We start from the raw sequence: 22,022 nt of genomic DNA, 5'->3' as shown, positions 1-22,022 counted from the left end.
TGAAACTGCAACAACACTTACAAGTTAGCACCTTCCAGGTCAGAGCAATCTTGTTGTTTGCAACATCTTCAAAATTCAGTACCTCCATAATAGACACACAGTGGCACAGTATGTGCCATTTACCTGAAGCATTGCAGAAATTTGTCTAGGCTCCTTAGACAGCAACTTCCAAATCCATTCTTTCTACCATCTTGAAGGACAAGCAGAGCAGATTTATGGGAACCCCACCAGCTACAAGTACCTCTCCAGTCACACAGGCTTGGAACCTAACAGCAATTGTGGTTTTACATACGCCACATGGATTGCTGTGATTCAAGAAGGTAGTTCATTACCACCTGCTCGAGGGCAATTCAGACTGGTTTATAAATTCTAATCCAGCCCACATCCCATGATTTTTTTTTTAAGAAATGCAAGTGAATAATCCTCTGTGTCTTGGTCAATATTTATATTTCAATTAATTATCACAAAACACTGATTATCACATAATAGAAAGTTGTTTTGGTGCAAATTGACTGACTGCTGTGTTTCCTACATTACAATAGTGACTGCACTTCAAATTATTATAAAACAAATACTTAGTGGTCATTTAAGACACTATAAAAATGCAAGATTTCCTTTTGTTTTCTTAAGATATCAACATAACTACGACTTAGATACTCTTATAATCAGTAGTCACATGGTGCCAGCAAGTTAACTGGACTGGCTTTCCAGCAACATAAAAATCCAGCAGTCTATAGCAGAGACGGTAGGTCAAGAACTGAGAAGTTACTGGTCATCTATATTTCAAAGGTCTCAACATGATGAGCAACCAGCTTCTACCAACTTTGTTAAACTCATCTTGGAGTTGTGCAGATGTACAGCACAGAAACAGACCCTTCAGTCCAACTCGTGCATGTCAACCAAATATCCAAAATTAACCTAGTCCCATTTGCCAGCACTTGACCTATATCTCTCTAAACCCCTTCTATTCATGTATCCATCTAGATGCCTTTTACATATTGGAATTGTACCAGCCTCCACCACTTCCTCTGGCAGCTCGTTCCATACACTCTCCACCCTCTTTGTGAAAACGTTGCCCCTTAGGTCCCTTTTTAAATCTTTTCCCTTTCACCCTAAACCTATGCCCTCTAGTTCTGTACTCCTCCACCCCAGGGACAATACCTTGTCTATTTACTCAATCCATGCCCCTCATGATTTTATAAACCTCTATAAGGTCATCCCTCAGTCTCTAATGCTCCAGAGAAAACTGTGCCAACCTATTCAACTTCTCCCTATAACTCAAACCCTCCAACCATGGCACCATACTTGTAAGTCTTTTCTGAACCTTTTCAAGTTTCACAACATCGTTCCTATAGCAGGGGAACCAAAATTGCACACAATATTCCAAAAATGGCCTAACCAAAATCCTGTACAGCCACAACATGTCCTCCCAACTCCTATACTCAATGCACTAACCAGTAAAGGAAAGCATACTAAATGCCTCTTTCACTATCCTATTTACCTGTGACTCTACTTTCAAGAAACTATGAACCTGCATTCCAAGGTTTTTTTGTTCAGCAACACACCCCAGGATCTTACCATTAAGTCTATAAGTCCTGCCCTGATTTGCCTTTCCACAATGCAGCAACTCACATTTATCTAAATTAAACTCCATCTGCCACTCCTGGCCCATTGGCCCATATGATCAAGATCCTACTGTAGTTGTGGTTCTGTTCGCCGAGCTGGGAATTTGTGTTGCAGACGTTTCGTCCCCAGTCTAGGTGACATCCTCAATGCTTGGGAGCCTCCTGTGAAGCACAACAGGAAACAACACAGATCCTATTGTACTGTGAGGTAACCTTCACTATCCACTACACCTCCAATTATAGCATCATCTTCAAACTTATCAGCTATGTCTTCTATGTTCACATCCAAATCCTTTATATAAATGATGTAAAGCATTGGATCCAGCACTAATATTTGTGGCACACCGCTGATCATTGGCCTGCACTCTGAAAAGCAACCCTCCACCACCACCCTCTGTCTTCTACCTTCATGCCAGTTCTATATCCATAGCTAGTTCTCCCTGTATTCCGTGAAATCTAAACTTGCTGATCAGTCTATCGTGGGGAACCTTGTCGAACGCCTTACTGAAGTCCATATAGGTCACATCCACTGTTCTGCCCTCATCAATCTTCTTCATTACTTCTTCAAAAAACTCAATCAAGCTAGTGAGACATGATTTCCAATGCACAAAGCCATGTTAACTATCCCTAGGCAGACATTCCCTTTCCAAATACATGTGAATCCTGGCCCTCAGGATTCTCTCCAGCAACATGCCCACCATTGATGACAGTCTCACAGGTCTATAGTTCCCTGGCTTTTTCTTTCCGCCTTTCTTAAATAGTAGCACCGTGTTAGCCAACCTCCGGCACCTCACCTATGACTATCGATGATACAAATATCTCAGCAAGGGGCCAGGAAACAGCCCATTGCAATAGTTAACTAAATAAACTCAGTTCAAAGAAAATATAGGATTGTTAACTTAAAAATTAAATGCTAATGTTTCTTCAACAACCTTGTATTATCAGTATCATTAATATAGAAATTCTGACTTATTGATACTCAATGCAGAATGAAGACAGTGGCAAAAGACGTAATAAGAGCTAGTAAGAATAAGATTCTAAAGGGGATGCACAGACTAGATGTAGAGAAGATGTTTTCCCTGGTTGGGAAGTCTACAAGCAGGGGATGTAGTCTCAGCAGATGGGACAGATCATTTGGAGCCGCAAGCTTTTTTCACTCCATGGACCACGAATAAGTGAAGTTATCTACGGCAGAAGGTTGTATAGGCCAAGTCACGGCATATATTGAAGAAAGAGATAAACCTAAAATTGTACATTTAATGGCATCAAGAGGTAAGGATGAAAGCAGTAATGTGGCAAAGATCAGGGTGAATCATGGAACACTAATCTGTTGGACCATTTGAAATTAGTGCTGAGTTCAAATAGATTCAACTTTCATTGTCCAAAGGACATTGTACCACAATGTTAGAACAATAGTTTTATGAGTGAGATGTAATATTTGTGAAAGAAGGATTTAAGGTCTGTTTAAGTCTGAAAATCTGAAGTATAAATGTTCAACCTTTTAAAAATTTGAAAGAAAATGTCTGCAGCTTTCACTTGTAAACCAACATATACCCCTATACTGAACTGAATTGATTGACACACTATTAGGTTTAGTTGAGAAAAAGAAAACATTAGCTATGTGTTCTTATAATTTTAATATATTCTAGAGTTTACATTGCCAAATATCTGTATGTTAGCTGAGCTTATTATCAATGCTCGGTTGAGTTTCTAAAGGTCCAGATCCAATTATTTCAGTTGCATGTCTTACAGACATTTTGATTGACCATTTGAAAAAGTTTCCAAAGGATCAGATGTCTTTGTTCTGACTGAAATAGATGGAAGTATGGCTGAAATTACATCAAAGAAGACAGTTCTATAGGATTGGGAAATCTTCCAAATTGACTATCTCATTAGTGAAAATCCAGCTTATAAAATCAGTATACAACTAAAGGAGAAAGGCTGTTGGAGACTCTTACGTTATAGTTGAGGCTTCTACTTCTGCATGTGACAAAAAAAGTTATTTAAGGAAATAAACTCTCGAATGAATTCTATTCCTTACTATCTGCGAGTGAATGAGCAAATGTGTCACAGAACCAGCAGCTAATACTGAATGGGAATATAATGCACTAGAGATTAAATTCTCACCATGTTCCGAGTTCCCAAAAGCATTACAGTATTGAAGTAAACTCAGTAGCTTTTCTTCACACTTAAAGTATTTATCTCATTGAAACATACAGGATTTTAAGTGGCTTGACAGGATAAATGCTGACAGGATGTTTCCCCTCATTGGAGTGTCCAGGTCCAGAGTGCATAGTCTCAGAATAAGGTGTGTCAGTTTAAGACAGAGACGAAGAGGAATTCTTGTCTATATCTAAAGCTGAGATAGATAAATTCTTGATCAGTATGGGAATCAACTATTAAGGGGAAAATACAGGATAGTGGATGAAAGGAATGTCGAATCAGCCATGATGGTATTGAATGGCAGAGCAGGCTCAAGGGGTCAGACAGCCTACTCCTTTTCCTATTTCTTACGCCTGTATTGGAAATCTAACTATTGAACTTAGATCAATTTAAAATGTTAAAACTGAGTTTAAAACTGAGAAACCAGGTGAGTTAATAAAATTAAAGTACAGATCAGCCATTACTAATTAATAAATCGATCATAAACAGATTTGAGAATGGCTTATTTCTATGCCTATATTTATAACAGCTTTGTTTTGACATCTTACTTTCTAAATGACACTAAGATATGAACTTTGAAATATTAAACAATATAAACATGGTCTGCAGCACATTTCAACCTGTTCAGATCACATGAATAAAAGTTTTTGAATATATTTCTATGCAGTGTCAACGGCGAGTGATCCAATTCCTGTATCAGACTTATCGGAATTCAGTTTCACGTATAAAATCTCTACATCCCAGTAGGAAGGCTTTCAAAGTGCAAGCTGTCTTTTTTATTCAGTAAATGATAACTCATCACCAAGATCTAACTTAAGCCTGCGTTACTAAAATGACTTGACTTGCATAGATATTCCCACTTTTTTCAGATCATGCTTTAACTATGCAATTTGATTTTGATGTGAAACAAAATGTGTAATCAGTCAGATGTTCTGGTTTGACCACTCAGTAGAATTGAGTCCAGAATTGTTGCTGAAATCTAGTTCCATCTCGGTTGTGGTTTATATAGAACTGAATAGAATTAATTGTAAAATTCTGACAATCCTATTAAATATTTTCAGAATCAGAAATTGCTTCCACAAGATAAATATTTGTGAATGGAAACTTCATGAAAGATGAGTTTGACTTTAATATAAGAATCTGACTCGAGACATTATTCGCTGGTTTATCTTCGGTGATGAAAAAGTTGATATAAAATGCAGAAAATCAAAATATTGTTCTGTAGCATTAGAGCATTTACCTGGAAAATTAATCTTTTGGTCATTGTGTTTTCTTATAGACAGCATTTTTTACAAAAAATTTCTGCTGTACGGTGTTAGTCTGTCATATGGGAATTCAGTTGAAAACCTATATTTTGCCATCTGATTTTCCAGTGGATGTTATTGTAGGCTACTTGAATCCTCTAATGCAGATGGTTTTTCTGTTATAACCACAATAGGTCAGGAAGAGTGGACGAACTCCAACTCACGGATGAAAGCTCCCCCTGCAAGAGCACCTAAAGGAGCATACAGGGAACACCCCTATGCACCACGATACTGATTCTTCCATCTATTCTGTGAAATACAATCATCAGTTAGCTGTTTCTGCAGTGATGTACGCTGTTAAAAGTAATTGGTTATTTTATATAAAAGTTCTTTTTCTTAAATACAACAGATCTGTTTAAACAGTTCTGAATTCTTGTATGAAATCCTTTAATCTTTGAATGGAGAGATTATTTGATCTCTGGAAGGAAGTGGGTGGAAAGAAAGACTTTGATCTTATATGCTCTGTTGGAAACAAGTAAACAGGATTAACACGTTTTTTAATTTTAACTAGCCTTTAAAAATCTATTACCAAATTAGGTTTGATAATGTAGATCACTTAAAATGTAAACACAAAGTCAGTTAACATCAATGTTTTTTTGTTATGCTTTTAGTTTTGTTCAAACCTAAGTTTTAGTTTTGGTTTGAACTTTTAAGTTTAGCTTGTGTTAGAGCATTATCCCTTGTAAACTTTTACTTAAACAACAGTAAACTCCAAATGCCAAGTAAAGTTGTATTCTTTTGTAACTGAAGTCTCCAGATATTCTGTAGTGTTGAGATCAAAGACATTGACTATTCTTGCTTGATACAAATAAAGTTTTGAGAAAAAAACAAGCTTGCTGTGTGTGACATATCAGTAACTTTGATATTTTCTTATAACGCCAAATAAATCCAAAAAAATCTTTTAAACAGGGAAAATATACTTTTGTCTTTTTAAAATTTTCTTTTTAAAACAAAAGTCAGTTTGTCTTGAGGTTGATACAGAAATATACCTGAATGATGTTTTTTAAAAAAACAAAAAAGTCCATATTGTTGGCCTTTGAAAATACACTACTGAGCAGTGAATATATGAAGAATGTGATCAGCATTTCATCTTGTCTAAGCATTTTTTCACTAGTGCACTTTGGAATTTTTATGAGAATTACCTAAATGAACCCTCCGCTGGAAGCAATTAAAGCTTTTTAGAGGCAAACAGACTTGACTAATGTGGCATTCGTCAGAGGCAGTGGATGTGTAACCCTTAAAAGGTCTTCAGTTGCAAAGGTAAATGAATCAAGTAGATTTTAATATCACTTAATTTACCTTTAACATTTAAAACCAGTAAACGCTAAAAGAAAGCAAGGTTGTAAAGCTGTTAGAGTAAAAAAAAATTACTGTAGAAAAGGTTCAAGTACTTCTAAACTCCTAACAATTATAAATCAATCTTGTAATTGTGTAGAGACTAAACTATATAACTGCAAACTAAGCAGTAGCTGATCTCTTAAATTCTATCCTGTTAAACAAGTGTAAAAACCACATAACCTTTGTCTATAATTGTGTTATAGTTAGCCTCAAATGCATAATGTTTGATATTGAATCAGAATAAATTCACTCTAAACAATGTCTTTTTTCTAGCATTTTGTATAGTGATTGTTTAAGGCTTGTCTGTTTTCTAAGTGTTATTATTTCTTTCTGGCTTTTGGTGTCTTCGCAACATATTCATGTTCATGATTTTGTTTCCCTCCATTTATAGGAGCTCTTCTTACATCTCTGGCCAGTGTGGGCATGAAGTGATCTGCAACTGGACATTATGGTGGGTATTTGCAGTGATCTTCACTCCATTTTTATAGGCATTGATAGTTTGAGTAACAAATATCTTCAAACTGTCAAAAAGACATTCTTCTGCAACACAGATTTTCCATTGTTCCATCCTTTTTATCCTTCTTTCTTTATTACATTGACTTATTCTCATGTACTGCTATTTGAATGCACTAAACAATCAAGTACCTCAAGAAGTCATCTCTAATGTCTGACTGCAGATGCAGAATGCCCATTAGAACATCTGAAACTGATTCATGAAGTTTACAGGAGTTCTGTAACATGCAGTTACTCAGAAAGTGGGCACTGCAGTCTATCTCAATCTAGCCACTACCTAATGTTTATTTATTCTCATGCATCTTGCAGCACGAATTATTTGATATTGTCGAGTGAAAGCTGGTTTTCCCTTTCCAGCCTAGCAATAGTGAGAATAATTCTAACATTGTTTCAGGGGCATATCTCTCGATTAATCCAGCATAGAGTACAAATAGAAACAGAAATCTTTCTGATTTATATAGCTCATTACCGTCCAAATATGTTGTTGGTAAAGTAATTGAATTATTTATCTGTTGTGGTTCTGTTCGCCGAGCTGGGAATTTGTGTTGCAGACGTTTCCTCCCCTATCTAGGTGACATCCTCAGGGCTTGGGAGCCTCCTGTGAAGCGCTTCTGTGATCTTTCCTCCGGCATTTGTAGTGGTTTGAATCTGCCGTTTCTGTTTGTCAGTTCCAGCTGTCTGTTGCAGTGGCTGGTATATTGGGTCCAGGTCGATGTGATTATTGATTGAATCTGTGGATGAGTGCCATGCCTCTAGGAATTCCCTGGCTATTCTCTGTTTGGCTTGTCCTATAATAGTAGTGTTGTCTCAGTCGAATTCATGTTGCTTGTCATCTGCGTGTGTGGCTACTAAAGTTAGCTGGTCTTGTCGTTTCGTGGCTTGTTGGTGTTCATGGACACCAACTAGCCACAAAACGACACGACCAGCTATCCTTAGTAGCCACACATGCAGCTGACAAGCAACATGAATTCGACTGGGACAACACTACTATTATAGGACAAGCCAAATAGTGAACAGCCAGGGAATTCCTAGAGGCATGGCACTCATCCACAGATTCTATCAACATACACATCGACTTGGACCCAATATACTGGCCACTGCAACAGACAGCTGGAACTGACGACCGGAAACGGCAGATTCAAACCACTACTACAAATTCCGGAGGAAAGATCACAGAAGCGCTTCACAGGAGGCTCCCAAGCACTGAGGATGTCACCTAGATAGGGGAGGAAACGTCTGCAACACAAATTCCCAGCTTGGCGAACAGAACCGTAACAACGAGCACCCGAGCTACAAATCTTCTCACAAACTTTGAATTATTTATCTACAAATGTCTGAATGCTGAAAATTAGTTGTGTAAATATCTAGACCTTGTTTTTCACTTATTTAATATTCTTAATGTCAAAATGCTGCAATGTGGCAATATTTAGTGCTGCAAAACAACACAGTCTTACTCAAAACAAAGTTCTCAGTAGACCTGGATATACAATATTAAAATGTTATGATTGGTAATCCTTTTTCAAATTACAAAGCTAGGGATGATTAAAGTATTCATAAAAATTCAGAGGGAATGAAATTAACCTTCAGTGTTTTCAGGTCAGAGTAAGCATCCAAGGGATTACTTTACCATGAAAGAAAAGTTTTCAGTAACATTTTGGATAATATATGATTGTGTCTTTGTTTTTTTTAATCAAGGGCTGCAATCATGATTTACTTTTGGCGATATTTATTCCAACACAGATGGTCTGAGCCTGGGATTCCAAAGGGGATATAAATATAGAGAGAAATTTATTTTTAAAACAACTGGAACAAAAATGGAAAACTTCAAAATATAGAATTGTTACGTAGTATTACAACGAAATGTATGAAAGGTATTAGTTTGCCTCATTAGTAAGACATTCACCTAAGCTAGAAGATTGTGTGATGCAGTGCTGAAGAACCTAATCTCAGTTTGTACCTCGCTGCTAGAGACACTGTTAGATTTTTTTAGGGGTAGCATACCTCCAAATAAGACTTTAAACCAAGGTCCTGTCTGCCTGTTCAGATATTAGTAAAAAATTCTATTTGAAGCAGAACAAGGAGCTCAAGCTTTTGTTCATTGCCATTTCCCTTGACTATCAAGTGCTTTGGCATATCCTGAGGAAATACTTTAAAATGTTTTTAAATTGTTTGTTTATTCCCCAGATGCTGACTGAATCTTGTAACAGTTTTATATTATAATCTAAGCTACAAGACTCCATTATTGTACTCAATGGAGAAGATTATTGCTGAACTTCAGCTTTTCTCTTACTCTGAACCCATTTTATTTAGGTAATACTTGTCGCACAAAAATAAAACTGCAGACGCTGAAGATCTGAAACAAAAACAAGTTACTGGAGAAATTCAGCAGGTCTGGCGGCTTTTGTGGACAGAAAGCAGAGTTAATATTTTGAGTCCAGTGACCCTTCTTCAGAACTTTGGAGTTCTGAAGAATGGTCACTAGACTCGTAACATTAATGCTGCTTCTCTCCATCGATACTGCCAGACCCACTACGTTTCTCCAACAATTCCCGTTTTTGTTACTTGTTACACAAACTTGTTAAAATGTTTGCAGTGCTGGGTACAGGCATTTAAGTTGACTAATGCATGGCCTGAGAGGTCTTGGCCTTCTAAGTTCGCTTTCAAAGTATTTACAAAAAGGGCAAAACTTCCTTAATCTGCTCCACCATTTTATGCAATTCAATCTTTCTAATCATCAACCCTTCCTCTCCATAAGTTCTAACTACAACTGTGATACTTTGGGATAGTGGATGTTCTCTAATTCATGATTCACAAGCTTATTCCACATCGAAGATTATACGATCATATTTATAATTTCTTATGAGAAGGGAGAGTCATTCCAGATTGATATCCTTCCTTATTTTAAGCATCTCAGCCAAACTACCATTTGATTTCATCACTCGGAGCTAATAACATAAGCTTACTCTAGTTTTCCCAATGGCTAACTCCCTTCATTCCTGTTTTGATCCAAGTGGATAATATTCAGATATTTTGAATAGCATTTTTCTTAATCCTGGCACTGTGTAGAGGTGCCAAAGGACTGGAGAATATCAAATGTTGTGGCCTTGTTCCAGAAAGGTTGTAAGTATATTCCTAGGTATTACAGACCAATCAGTTTAACTTTTGTGGTGGGAAAGTCTGGAAACAGTTATTCAGGATAGACTTAATAGTCAATTGGAATAATGTAGGTTGATTAAGAAAAATCAACATGGATTTCTAAAGGGGAAATAATGTTTCACTAACTTACTGAAGTTATTAGAAGAGGTAACCAAAAGTCTTGGTGGTGATAATGCCAGTGATGTATATGTGCATTTCCAGAAAGTGTTTGATAGTGCGGCACAGTGGTTAGCACTGCTGCCTCAGTGCCAGAGACCTGGGTTCAGATCCCACCTTGGGCAACTGTCTGTGTGGAGTTTGCATATTCTCCCCGTGTCTGCGTAGGTTTCCTCCGGGTGCTCTGGTTTCCTCCCACAGTCTAAAGATGTGCAGGTTAGGTGAATTGGCCATGGTAAATTGCCTATAATGTTAGGTGAAGGGGTAAATGTAGAGGAATGGATCTGGGTGGGTTCCTCTTCGGAGGGTCTGGGTGGACTTGTTGGGCTGAAGAGCCTGTTTCCACCCTGTAAGTAATCTTAAAAAAAACAAGACTTGTGATGAAAATTATAGGTCATAGTAGAAAAATGACAATAGTAACATGATTATAAAAATGACTGATATAAACAGCATAATGGTCAATGAATATTTTTCATGCTGGAGAAAGGTTTGCGCTTTGCTGCTGTCGATCTGGATCTTTGTGTGCAGGGGCAGTTTTGAAGTTTGTAGATGACAGAAAACTTTAGAAGAGTTGTAAACTATGAGGAGGACAATGTGAAATTGCATGAGGACAGTGAAATTGCATAAGGAAATTGATAATTTGCTGGAGTGGATGGATAGGTTGCAGAGAAATGTGAGATGATGCACTTTGGTAGGAAGAAAATTGGAAGATAACATAAAATAGGAGGTAGCGTTCTAAATGGGGCATAGAAGCAGAGGGATCTGGATGTATCTTGCATAGATCATTGAAGGTGGTAGGACAAGTGGAAAGGGCAGTTAATAAAGTAGACAGTGCCCTTAGTTTCATTAATAGAGACAGAGTACAAGAACAAAAGGATGATGCTAAATTTGTATAAAACATGTATTAAACCTCAGCTGGAGTATTATGCACAATTGTGGGTGCCACATTATGGGAAAGATGTGAATGTATTGGAAAGACTGCAGAAGTGATTTACAAGAATGGTTTCAAGAGTGAGAAACTTTAGTTAGGAGTTTACATTGAAGAAGCTGGGACTGTTCTTCTTGGAGAGAAGAAGGTTGAGAAGGTTTTGATGGAGGGTTTTCAAAATCATGAACAGGCTGGATGGAGTAGATAGGAAGAAGTTGTTCCCACAGCAATGAGGGGGCATGGATTTAAAGTGATATGCAAAAGATGATGTGAGAAGGAACTTTTTCACCTTGAGATTAGTTAGGATATGGAACACACTGAGTCTTTCATTTGTATCATTTTCCGTTTTTTGAAAGATCATATTTTTTGTTAAGAAAACTTGAAGGTCAAGTTCAGATGATATTTTAGTTTAATTGCAATTGGACATTACTTGAATAACTCCCTTACATTGTATTGTTACTTGTCTTCCCTGACACTCCATTATTCTGTATGTTCTGAACAGAAAGGCTAGCATTTTCACAGAGCCAGGGACAGAATTTTCTCTCCTAAATGACAGGCTGGGAGGCAAGCTGAGGAGCAAAATTTCAGGGCAGTACATTGTATAGAAGTCCAAAATGTTCATGGCAGTTGAGAATGTTGTCAGAGCAGAAAAGCTGGCAAATAGAGACTGCACTTCTCAGAGGAGCAACATCTCCAGTTGAGCAAACAAATACACAGACATTTACACACAAATTTAAGTATTAATGGGACTGATGTGTAGGCCTAACCATGTAGAATGAAGTGAGAGCTCAGTGGCAGGTCACTGTTGGCTGAAGTTGACCTTATTAGAAAATAGCAGTGTTCCATTGTAGAGAGGCTGAGAGCCCAGGTAGAACAAGCTGGAGACTGGGCTAAATTGGTGAGCACTTCAAAGCACACTCATTGAGTGTTTTTTTTTCCCAAATGCACTAGTGAACAAGGGTGAAAGGCTTGGAGAATTGAACATCGCAGATAACCATGGGTTCTATGCATTGTGATCTTGAAATCTCGTGATGATGCACATTCAAGAAAGGGACAAGAGGGTAATGAGACAGGCATCACTAAAACTGGGCACTATCTGTCTTTGACATTCTGCCGTCTAATAAGCACAATATTTGAGACGTCCTCTTCAATCACTTGCCTCCTTCCCATAGAAAATATGGCATTTACTTCTCCCCATTCCCATCTGTAACAAACCTTTCAGTAATTGATTAGACAGCCCTGAGAGAATTGGTCTTTTCAAACATTTGGCCATGCTTCTGGCTTTGCATCTCGATGTTGGGATATCCTCCCAAAGGCACTCAATATTACTGGTTTGGATTTGAGTATTGCTGGCCAATTTGTTATAACATCACACCACAACAGAATGTTTTTGTTTTCCTTTGACTCATAAGAGAATCAAAAGGTTATAATATGTAAACAATTGAAATACAATGTATATACTCCCCATTCATGTCAGGTAAGCAGAAAATAAACCTGTACTTATATATGCTTATGATAGGATTATTTAACAGCATGAAGTGCTTGTACAAAATGAATGATGGTGAATCTTTTTTTTTGCATTAGATTTCCATCTTTTTAGCAACACATCAGCTCCTGCTTTTCTTATATTAAGATTATCCAGTTTTCTTAGTTAGATACCCAAACATGTCAGTCTTTAGACCAATATAAAACTTACGCACTTGCCATTGATTGATCAGTGCGCTGTTTATACAGCTCTCTAAGACTTGTAAGCTACATTTCTGAGGTCATTCCCAAAACTTCTTTGTGTTTCCTGACCTGGTTTTGCCTCTTGTTTGACACTATTATTTTGGTGAGTAGTTGTGATCTACTCAGGCTCCCAGTTGAGCAACAGTTTGATTTTAAAGTTTCCAGGATGGCTTTCAAATTCCTCCTTGGCCCCTTCCTCCTGATTTCTGAATTCTCTTCCATCCCGACAATCATACCAGATATCTAAACTTCTCTGGTTCTAATCTTTTGAGCATCCTGGTTTTGATTGCTCCTGTGATTGTGCTTCAGCTACTAAAGTTATAAAATACCCTACCTAACACTACTTATGGTTTTATTGGCCCTCTGAATTAAGAGTTTCCTCCTCATCTTAGTCCTAAATGGCTTACCTTCTATTCTGAGATTGCAAACCCTGGTTCCAGATCCCATAGCCAGGGAAGGCATCTATTTTGCATTTATTCTGCCTCTCCTTTCAAATTCCTATGAAATTGCATCTCCTTTTTAACTCCAAGGCGGAATCGTTAACTTCATTGTATTTCATCTGCCATGCCTTTGCTCACTTACTCACCCTCCCTAACTCTCTGCATATTCCCCTCAGCACGTTCCTACTAAATTTTGTGTCATGTGCAAACTTGGACATATTACAATTTCCCCCCACCATCCAAAGTCATAATAGATCATGAACGCCTAGGGCCAATACACCAATCCTTGCAGTATATCACTGGTCATAATCTGCTATTAACCTATTGTTCTCTTCCTGTTAATCTTAAATCCTCCAATCTCATTGGACCCAAACACAAACATTTTGTATTGGATAGTTTAACAAGCACCTTCTGAAAATCCAAATAAACCATATTCACTAGGTTCCCTTATCAACTCTGCTAGTAACATCCTCAAACATTGATCTCTCATGAATACACAGTTCCTATCCATTATTATCTGCACTACATTTTTTTTGACTAACCTTCCAAAATAACTAATGTATTTTAATATTCAGTTCCCATTCTTGAAAGCCCTTAAGCCACATCTCCGTATTGGCAATTAAATCAAGCCCTATATTTCTACTCAAGCCATCAATTCACCTATCTTTAGAGAATGCTGTATGCATTCAGATAGAATTAAAAGTGTGCTATCTTTCTAACACTTTTCTGCAATTTGTTTTGATTGGGAGTAGGATTTGTGTCTGCTGCTTTTCACATTTCGTTTCTACTTCCCATATCTGAATTCCCTCTTGGGTTCCCATTTCTTTAACAAGCTAGTTTAAACCCTTCCTAGTAAACAGGAAAATCTCCTTATGAGGATATTAGTCCCAGTCCTTCTAAGGTGTAAACTTCCTTCCTTGTACAGATTCTGCCTGTCCTAGAACCAATCCCAATCCCCTAGAAATCTAAAGGCCTCTCGCTGTGTTATTTTCCTAGCCATGTGTTAATTTGGTTAGCCTTCCTTACCTCTGCTCACTAGCACATGGTACTGGGAGCTGTCCTAACTTTAGAAGTCTTGCATTTGCCTCACTCTCCAATTTTTAATTTCAGAATCACATCCTTCTTTCTCCCCATGTCATTGGTAATGTACTGACCATGATATCTGGCTCTGCACTCTCTCAGAAAAGAATGGTCTGAAGCCACTTTGACAGCCTTGAACCTAGCACTAGAGACGCCATCCTGAAGTTGTAACTACAGCCACAGAACTGTCTGTTTTTTTACCTAACTACTGATTATTCTATAACTAATTATCCTTCCACCCTTCACCCCCAGCCCAAGCAGCAGCCACTTACACTCCTTTAGAGTGCCACAAGCTTGACCTACTCTACATTCTTACCAGTATCCAAAAGATTTTTAAGAAGGTAGTGAGTGAGCGACTCCTGCACCTTGTGTTTGGTCTTAATCTACATGATCACTCGTTAAAAATGCTGTCCATGTAGTTTGCAGTTTTGCTCAGAGAAGGTGAGGACTGCAGATGCTGGAGATCAGAACTGAAAAATGTGTTGCTGGAAAAGCGCAGTAGGTCAGGCAGCATCCAAGGAGAATCGACATTTTGGCCACAAGCCCTTCTTCAGGAATGAGGAGGGTGTGCCATGCAGGCTTTCAGTTTTACTCAGAGAGTTGTACAGCACGGAAACGGACCCTTTATTCCAACTGATCCTTACCGACCAGATATCCCAATCTAATCTAGTCCCATTTGCCAGCACTTGGCCCATATCCTTCTAAACCTTTCCTATTCAGGTACCCATCCAGATGCCTTTTAAATGTTGTAATTGACCCGTCTACTCCACTTCCTCTGACAGCCCATTCCGCCTTCTGCATGAAAAAATTGCCTCTTAGGTCCCTTTTAAAGTTTTCTTCTCCTCCCCCAAACATTTGCCCTCTAGTTCTGTCTATTTACCCTATCCATGCCCCTCATGATTTTGTAAACCTCTGTAAGGTCACCTCTCTCAGTCTCTGACACTCTAGGGAAAACAGCTCCAGTCTATTCAGCCTCTCTCTATAGCTCAAATCCTCCAACCCTGGCAACATCCTTCTAAATCTTTTCTGAACCCTTTCAAGTTTCATTGCATCCATCCGATACCTGTGAAGTGAGAAGCCAGTTCAGGGTAGGACTTGTGATTCCCAGCAAATTCTAACATTTTTCACCGTGGTGAAGATGCTCCCTATTCTGACAAAAATTGCGCCATAATCTGTTCAGATTTACAATGTGCTGATGGTTTTAGGCATTCAACTCTTACTTCATCTTTCCATCCAATCCTAATCCCTTCATGTACCTGAAAGGACAGAGGCAGAAGAACTAACTGTAAACTGGATGGACAATGGCCAGACGGTCTACACTATTAAGTGTAGAAATCCAGCTCTGATTTCCTTTTCCAAAATGCAGCACCTCATATTTATTTAAATTAAACTCCATCTGCCACTCCTCAGCCCTTTAGCCCAACTGATCAAGATCCCGTTGTACTCTACATAAACTTCATCACTGTCCACACCTCAATTTTTGGTGTCATCTGCAAACTTACTTAACATACCACCTACGTTCACATCCAAATCATGTATATGAATGGCGAAAATCAATGCACCCAGCACCTATCCTTGTGGCACACCACTGGTCATAGGCCTCCAGTCTGAAAGGCAACCTTTACCACCACTCTCTTTCTTCTACCATCAAGCCAGTTCTGTATCTAAATAACTAGTTCTCCCTGTATTCCATGAGATCTAAACTTGCTAACCAGTCTACCATGAGGAACTTTGTTGAAAGCCATACTGAAATCCATATAGATCACATCCACTGCTCTTACTTCATTAATCCTCTTCGTCACTCCTTCAAATAACTCCATCAAGTTCGTGAAAACAGATGAATTTTTCCAAGGCTTTTTGTTGGTCAACCATTAGCAAAGCCTGAGAACTTTGTAAATATAGGACTTTACCTTTTACTCTTTTGGGTATCTTGAAATTCACCTGATCACCTATTTCCTGTATATTTTATTCAGTTTGCCCAATCTGTGGTGTGCACAATATCAGGTCCAATTGTAGCTGTCAGTTGCTCAATTTTGTAAATTGAAGTGAGCAGGAAAAAAGGACATATCAGCAAACTAATTATTTGATAAGTGTTAAGAATGTGCTAGCAAGATAGTTGTTTGGCAGGCGTTAATATATGCTTAATGGGAAGCCCAAAGCAAATCTATATATCTTTTGTGTTTTTGCCCAATGACCAGAAGATCGCATAAATAATAGAGGGGAAACTATGAGGAAAAACTAGCGAGTAATATCAAGAAAGATATCAAGAGCCTCTTCAAAAGAAAAAGAGATGCTAAAGGTCCCGTAGAGGATGAGGCTGGGGAAATAATAGAGAACTAGGAAAAGGCAGAGGAGTAGAAGAATACTTTACATCAGGCTTCATAGTAGAAGATAGTGATGGTATTCCAAAAATAGTAAATAATGAAGGTCCTAAAAGAGATGAGGATATAAACTTGGGAACTATCACCAGAGAAAAGGGGAAACTAATGAGGCTAAAGGCCGATAAATCCCCTGGATCTGAAGGTTTGCATTCTAAAATTTTAAAGGAAGTAACTGCAGAGATCGTTGATGGACTGGGTATTTATCTCAAGTATCTATAGATTTTGGAAAAGTTCCAGAGGATTTGAAAACGCCGTGTAACACCCTTATTAAAAAAAGGAAGAATTTTTTAAAAAGGTAATTAGCTTAACATCTATTGTTTGGAACATTTTCAAGTCAATTGTAAAGGATGTAATACCTGAGCCTTTAGAAATTCATACTATTACCAAGCAGAGTCAACATGGCTTCATGAAGGTGAAATCTTGCCTGACAGATTCATTATTGTCCTTTGAGGATGTAGCAAGAAGGACAGATAAAGGAAGTATTTATCCATTTTAATTTCCTTTTATTAAGGTACTATAAGGCTAGTTAGCAAAATGTGTTTTTTGATGGGAGTTGTATATTAGCATGTATAGAGAATTAGCTAAGTAATAGAAAAAACAGTTGTGATAAGAGGGAGGCATATAACTAGTGGAGTAGGGATCAATGCTGGAGCCACAATATTTACAATATTAATGGATGACAAATATAATCATAAAGTTTGTGGATGACAAAAGTAGCTGGAAGACAAGTAGTGAGGATGACACAAGGAGCCGTAGATAGGATAGGATAGATGAGTGGACAAGAACTGGACTACTGGGATACATTGTGAGAAAATGTAAGATTATGCACTCTGGCAGGAAAATGGATGTGATTAATATTATTTAAATATAGAAAGACTGCAGAAAGCTGCTGCACAATGGGATTTGGGGTCCCATTGCATGAATCACAATAAGCTAACATCCAGGTTCGGAAAGAAATAGGGAAGGAAAGTGGATTGTTAATCTTTACTTCAAAGAAATGGAATATACAAATAGAGAGATCTTGCTTAAAGTTATACAAGGCACTTGTCAGATCACATCTGGATGGTTCTGGTTCCTTTACCTAAGGAAAGATATCCTGGCATTAGAGGTTAGTAACTAGGTTGACCTGGGTATGGAGGGCTTATGAGGAATGGTTGAATATGTTAGGGATACTCACTGGAGATCAAGAGAGTAAAAGGAGACCTTACTGAAACATATTCACTCGAAGCGTAACAGAGTAATGGAGGGAGGTTGTTTCCCCTTGGGGAAGTGTCTAAGGGCAGAGGGCAGTATCACAGAGTAAGAGGTTGCCAATGTAAGATAGAGATGAGGAGTTATATTTCTTTGGATGGTGAATCTGTGGAATTCTTTATTACAGAGGACTATTGAGGTTGGGTCACTAAGTATATTCAAGACTGAGATAGACGAGAGTTTAAATCAGTAAGGGGAATCAATAATTTTTGATGAAAGGCAGGAAAGTGGAGTTATATCAATCATGAACTCATTGGTGGAGTTGACCCAGGGGGTCAAATGACCTATTTCTCTGAGGTGTTACGCTCTTCAGAATCAACTTTTAAATAGGAACTGAATGTTGGTGAAAAGAGCAGTTGAAAGTAGCATAATGTGATTTGCACATATTTCAAAAGTAAAATAACTTGGTGGCACAGTGGGTAGCAGTGTTGACTAACAGCATTAGGGACCTGGGTTCGATTCCAGCCTTGGGTGACTGTTTGTGTGGATTTTGCACACTCTCTCCCTGTCAGAGTGCATGTCTGCCAGGTGCTCGAATTTCTTCCCTCAGTTCAAAAGTCTGCAGATAAGGTGAATTGGCCTCGGATACATAACCTAGGTGGATTATGTTAAAGGCAGAGTTACGTGGGTAGGGTAGGGGGTTGGGTTTGAGTGGGATGCTGTTCAGAGGCTCCGTGCTGACTCCATGGGCCAAATGTGGGGATTCTGTGATTCTAAAGATGTACCAGAAATAAAGATCATTGTTTGTTTTTCAACAGGAGATTGTTTTTCACCTAACATTGGTTAAAATGAAGCTCAGCAGCACGGAAATCCACAGAATGGCAGACATCACACAGAAGTGAACATCCAACTTCATTTTTACGTCTGTTTATAAATCAAATTGTGAAAATTGTAAATACCTGTAAATGTATTTTTTATTAAAAAGGTTCTTCTGTTTTACATGTATTGAACTTCGTTTACTTTGTATTCATTTGTTGTTAACTTTACAACTAACTTAGAAATCAGTTGACAATTTTTTTACTAATGAAATAGAGGTTGCAAGGGATTAGGTCTGAATGTTTAAATTGTGTGCACACACACTCATCTAACAGCACAATAGATTCTAATCAAAATCATAACTTTCAAAAGTATATTGAATTTCTGTAATGTATTGTCACAAATATGTACTGGTTAATAATTAATGACGTGTAAAACTCAACCTCTGATCTTTTGCAAAGTCCTGCATTTCATACATATAACATGTATAAGTTGGCCTCTAACATATGGCCAAAAAATTCTTATTTTTTTCAGATACATTTTGCTTGTTTTCAAAGAGAGATTTGGCAAGACCAGTCTTGTGAGTATTTCTCTCAATCATTTATTTCCTGAGTTTAAACTACGAGAAATACTAGGACAGCGGTTTCCTTTTCAATTCAGGACCATGGCCAGCAATAGCTGGCAATTCCCAGGAATTGGCATGGATTTTAACCTTTCAAATATGTTACTTTTGTACAAGTGAATCAACCCCCTACTTTTTTGCCCAAATGTTTGGTCTTTTTTTTTTACGTGAGCATATATGTTAAGAATGAGAATTGGTGAGTCAACTAATTAAATTCACTCTACTGACAGATTTGTTATCATTTATCTCCTACCTGCCCAGGAATCATTTACTTTCTCTAATTTAATAAGATAGTACAGCTAAGAGTATTTTTGTGTTACAAATCTGGGTGGAAACTTGGACCCTTTGTGCTGGATACCAACCAGGGTTGAAAAAATTGACAATATTAATGATGGATGTTTCTTGGTGTGACAGCAAATATGGGTTCTAAAAATATAGCAAAAGGAATGGTAGTTATAGAGACATAGAGATGTACAGCATGGAAACAGACCCTTCGGTCCAACTCATCCATGCCGACCAGATATCCCAACCCAATCTAGTCCCACCTGCCAGCACCCGGTCCATATCCCTCCAAACCCTTCCTATTCACATACCTATCCAAATGCCATTTAAATGTTGCAATTGTACCAGCCTCCACCACTTCCTCTGGCAGCTCATTCCATACACGTACCACACTCTGTGTGAAAAAGTTGCCCCGTAGGTCTCTTTTATATCTTTACCCACTCAGCCTAAACCTATGCCCTCTAGTTCTGGACTCCCTGACCCCAGGGAAAAGACTTTGCCTATTTACCTTATCCATGCCCCTCATAATTTTGTAAACCTCTATAAGGTCACCTCTCGGCCTCCGGCGCCTCCAGGGAAAACAGCCCCAGCCTGTTAAGCCTCTCCCTGTAGCTCAAATCCTCCAACCCTGGCAACATCCTTGTAAATCTTTTCTGAACCCTTTCAAGTTTCACAACATCTTTCCAATAGGAAGGAGACCAGAATTGCACGCAGCATTCCAACAGTGGCCTAACCAATGTCCTGTACAGTCACAACATGACCTTCCAACCCCTGTACTTAATACTCTGACCGATAAAGGATAGCATACCAAATGCCTTCTTCACTATCCTATCTACCTGCGACTTGGCATGTTAATAACCATTAATAGTTCATGGTGGAGGGATTATCACTATGAGGAACAGAGAATTGGTTAGCTAACAGTAAACAAAGCAGGCATTTTTACATTGGTAAGATGTGGGACTAGATTGGGTTGGGATATCTTGTTGGCATGGATGAGTTGGACCAAAGGGTCTGTTTCCGTGCTGTACATCTCTGAGTGACACAGGGATTCGTGCTGGTGCCTTAATTATTTTAAAAATTAACTCAATAACTTGCATAAAGTGTCCATATTTGCTAATGACAATCAGATAACTATGGAATTAAGTTATGAAAGGACATTGGAATCTGCAACAGCACATTCTGGATTCTATGTGGACAAAACAAAAGTCACAGATGAATTGGTGTAACATAGAAAAATTAAAACTTTGTCTACTTTGGTCAGAAGAATAGGAAGCAACATATTTAAACTGAGAGACTGCAGACTCTGAGGTGCAGAGGAATCTGGATGTTCTGACAAGTGAATCTCTGATTAGAAAAGCAAATTATAAATTGTCTTTCATTGTAAGGGATATGACAAAAGAAGTAGGGATGTTTTGTTGCAGCTGTACAGAACATTGAGATTGCATGTCGAGTACTGTGTAGTTTAATTTCCTTACTTAAGAAAGAATATGAATGCATTAGAAGCAGTTCAGACAAGGCTCCTTTGACTGATTCCTGGGGTGAGGGGTGGAGATGTTAACTTAATAAAGAAAAATTGGGCCTGTTTGCATTGGAATTTAGAAGAATAAGAGATAAGAAACATGATAGCCGAATGGCCTCTGAAAAGTAAATGAGAAACTGAGTATGAAATGGTGCGCTTATTACGTCAGCCAGCGATAGAGATGACCCCATACACTACAAACCATCTGTGAACCTTTAGTGTTCATACAGCATTTCAGTAAAAAGAACATGTGCTGACTGTGGCATTACTTGTGAAGCTGCAGAAGTTGCTTCCTAGTCTAGTTTTGCAACCTGACCTGTTTTTAGCATAAGCTGCTCATATTTCAACATAGTGCATGTCCTTTAATTATGTTAGTCTGAATTGTTTTGCCTGTCATTAACCAGCACGAGAACCATAGCACACTACAGACCATTCACCATGAGAGTTAATGGCAGGTGACAATTGAGAGGTGAAGTCCATTGATTATTTCTTAAGGTTTTGTTTTGCATATGACACTCTAGCCCATCTGCTGAAACCAACTGTTTGCCAACTGCAGTTGTAGGGGATGCAGGCTTTCATCAGCATTGACCTAGGTGTATTAGAGAGTGTCAATTTTAATTTCCTTTCTGTCTCAAAAATTGTCTGGTTTCTAATTACAATCTGTTGATATAACATTGCAGAGACAGTAAACCAACAAAGTAGAAATTCCAGCCAATTCCAGATATGTCTTACAGAAACGCAAATATGCATAATATATAGGAGTAAAATAGGACACGTTTG

The 22,022-nt window shown here is 38.2% G+C and overlaps 1 protein-coding gene across 2 annotated transcripts in view; it reads left to right on the top strand.

Moving 5' to 3' along the window:
- LOC140476958 (KH domain-containing, RNA-binding, signal transduction-associated protein 3-like) overlaps nt 1-18,967 on the top strand; it is a 170,287-nt gene extending 151,320 nt beyond the window's left edge. Inside the window, exons 10-12 of one of the 2 annotated variants that reach the window (XR_011960634.1) lie at nt 5,227-5,395; nt 6,822-6,881; nt 18,822-18,967. Coding sequence is in view for 1 of the 2 variants with exons in the window: in XM_072569981.1 (XP_072426082.1) it covers nt 5,227-5,327 (101 nt within the window). In the remaining variant the exon portion in view is untranslated. Of the gene's footprint in view, nt 1-5,226; nt 5,911-6,821; nt 6,882-18,821 lie in introns of those variants that run through there. The other variant, XM_072569981.1, reaches the window with a different exon arrangement.
- Nucleotides 18,968-22,022: the final 3,055 nt, after the last annotated feature.

The sequence above is a fragment of the Chiloscyllium punctatum genome, chromosome 5 (genome assembly GCF_047496795.1).
Source record: "Chiloscyllium punctatum isolate Juve2018m chromosome 5, sChiPun1.3, whole genome shotgun sequence".
NCBI classification, from domain to species: Eukaryota; Metazoa; Chordata; class Chondrichthyes; order Orectolobiformes; family Hemiscylliidae; genus Chiloscyllium; species Chiloscyllium punctatum.
This window is presented reverse-complemented; position numbering and strand designations above follow the sequence as displayed.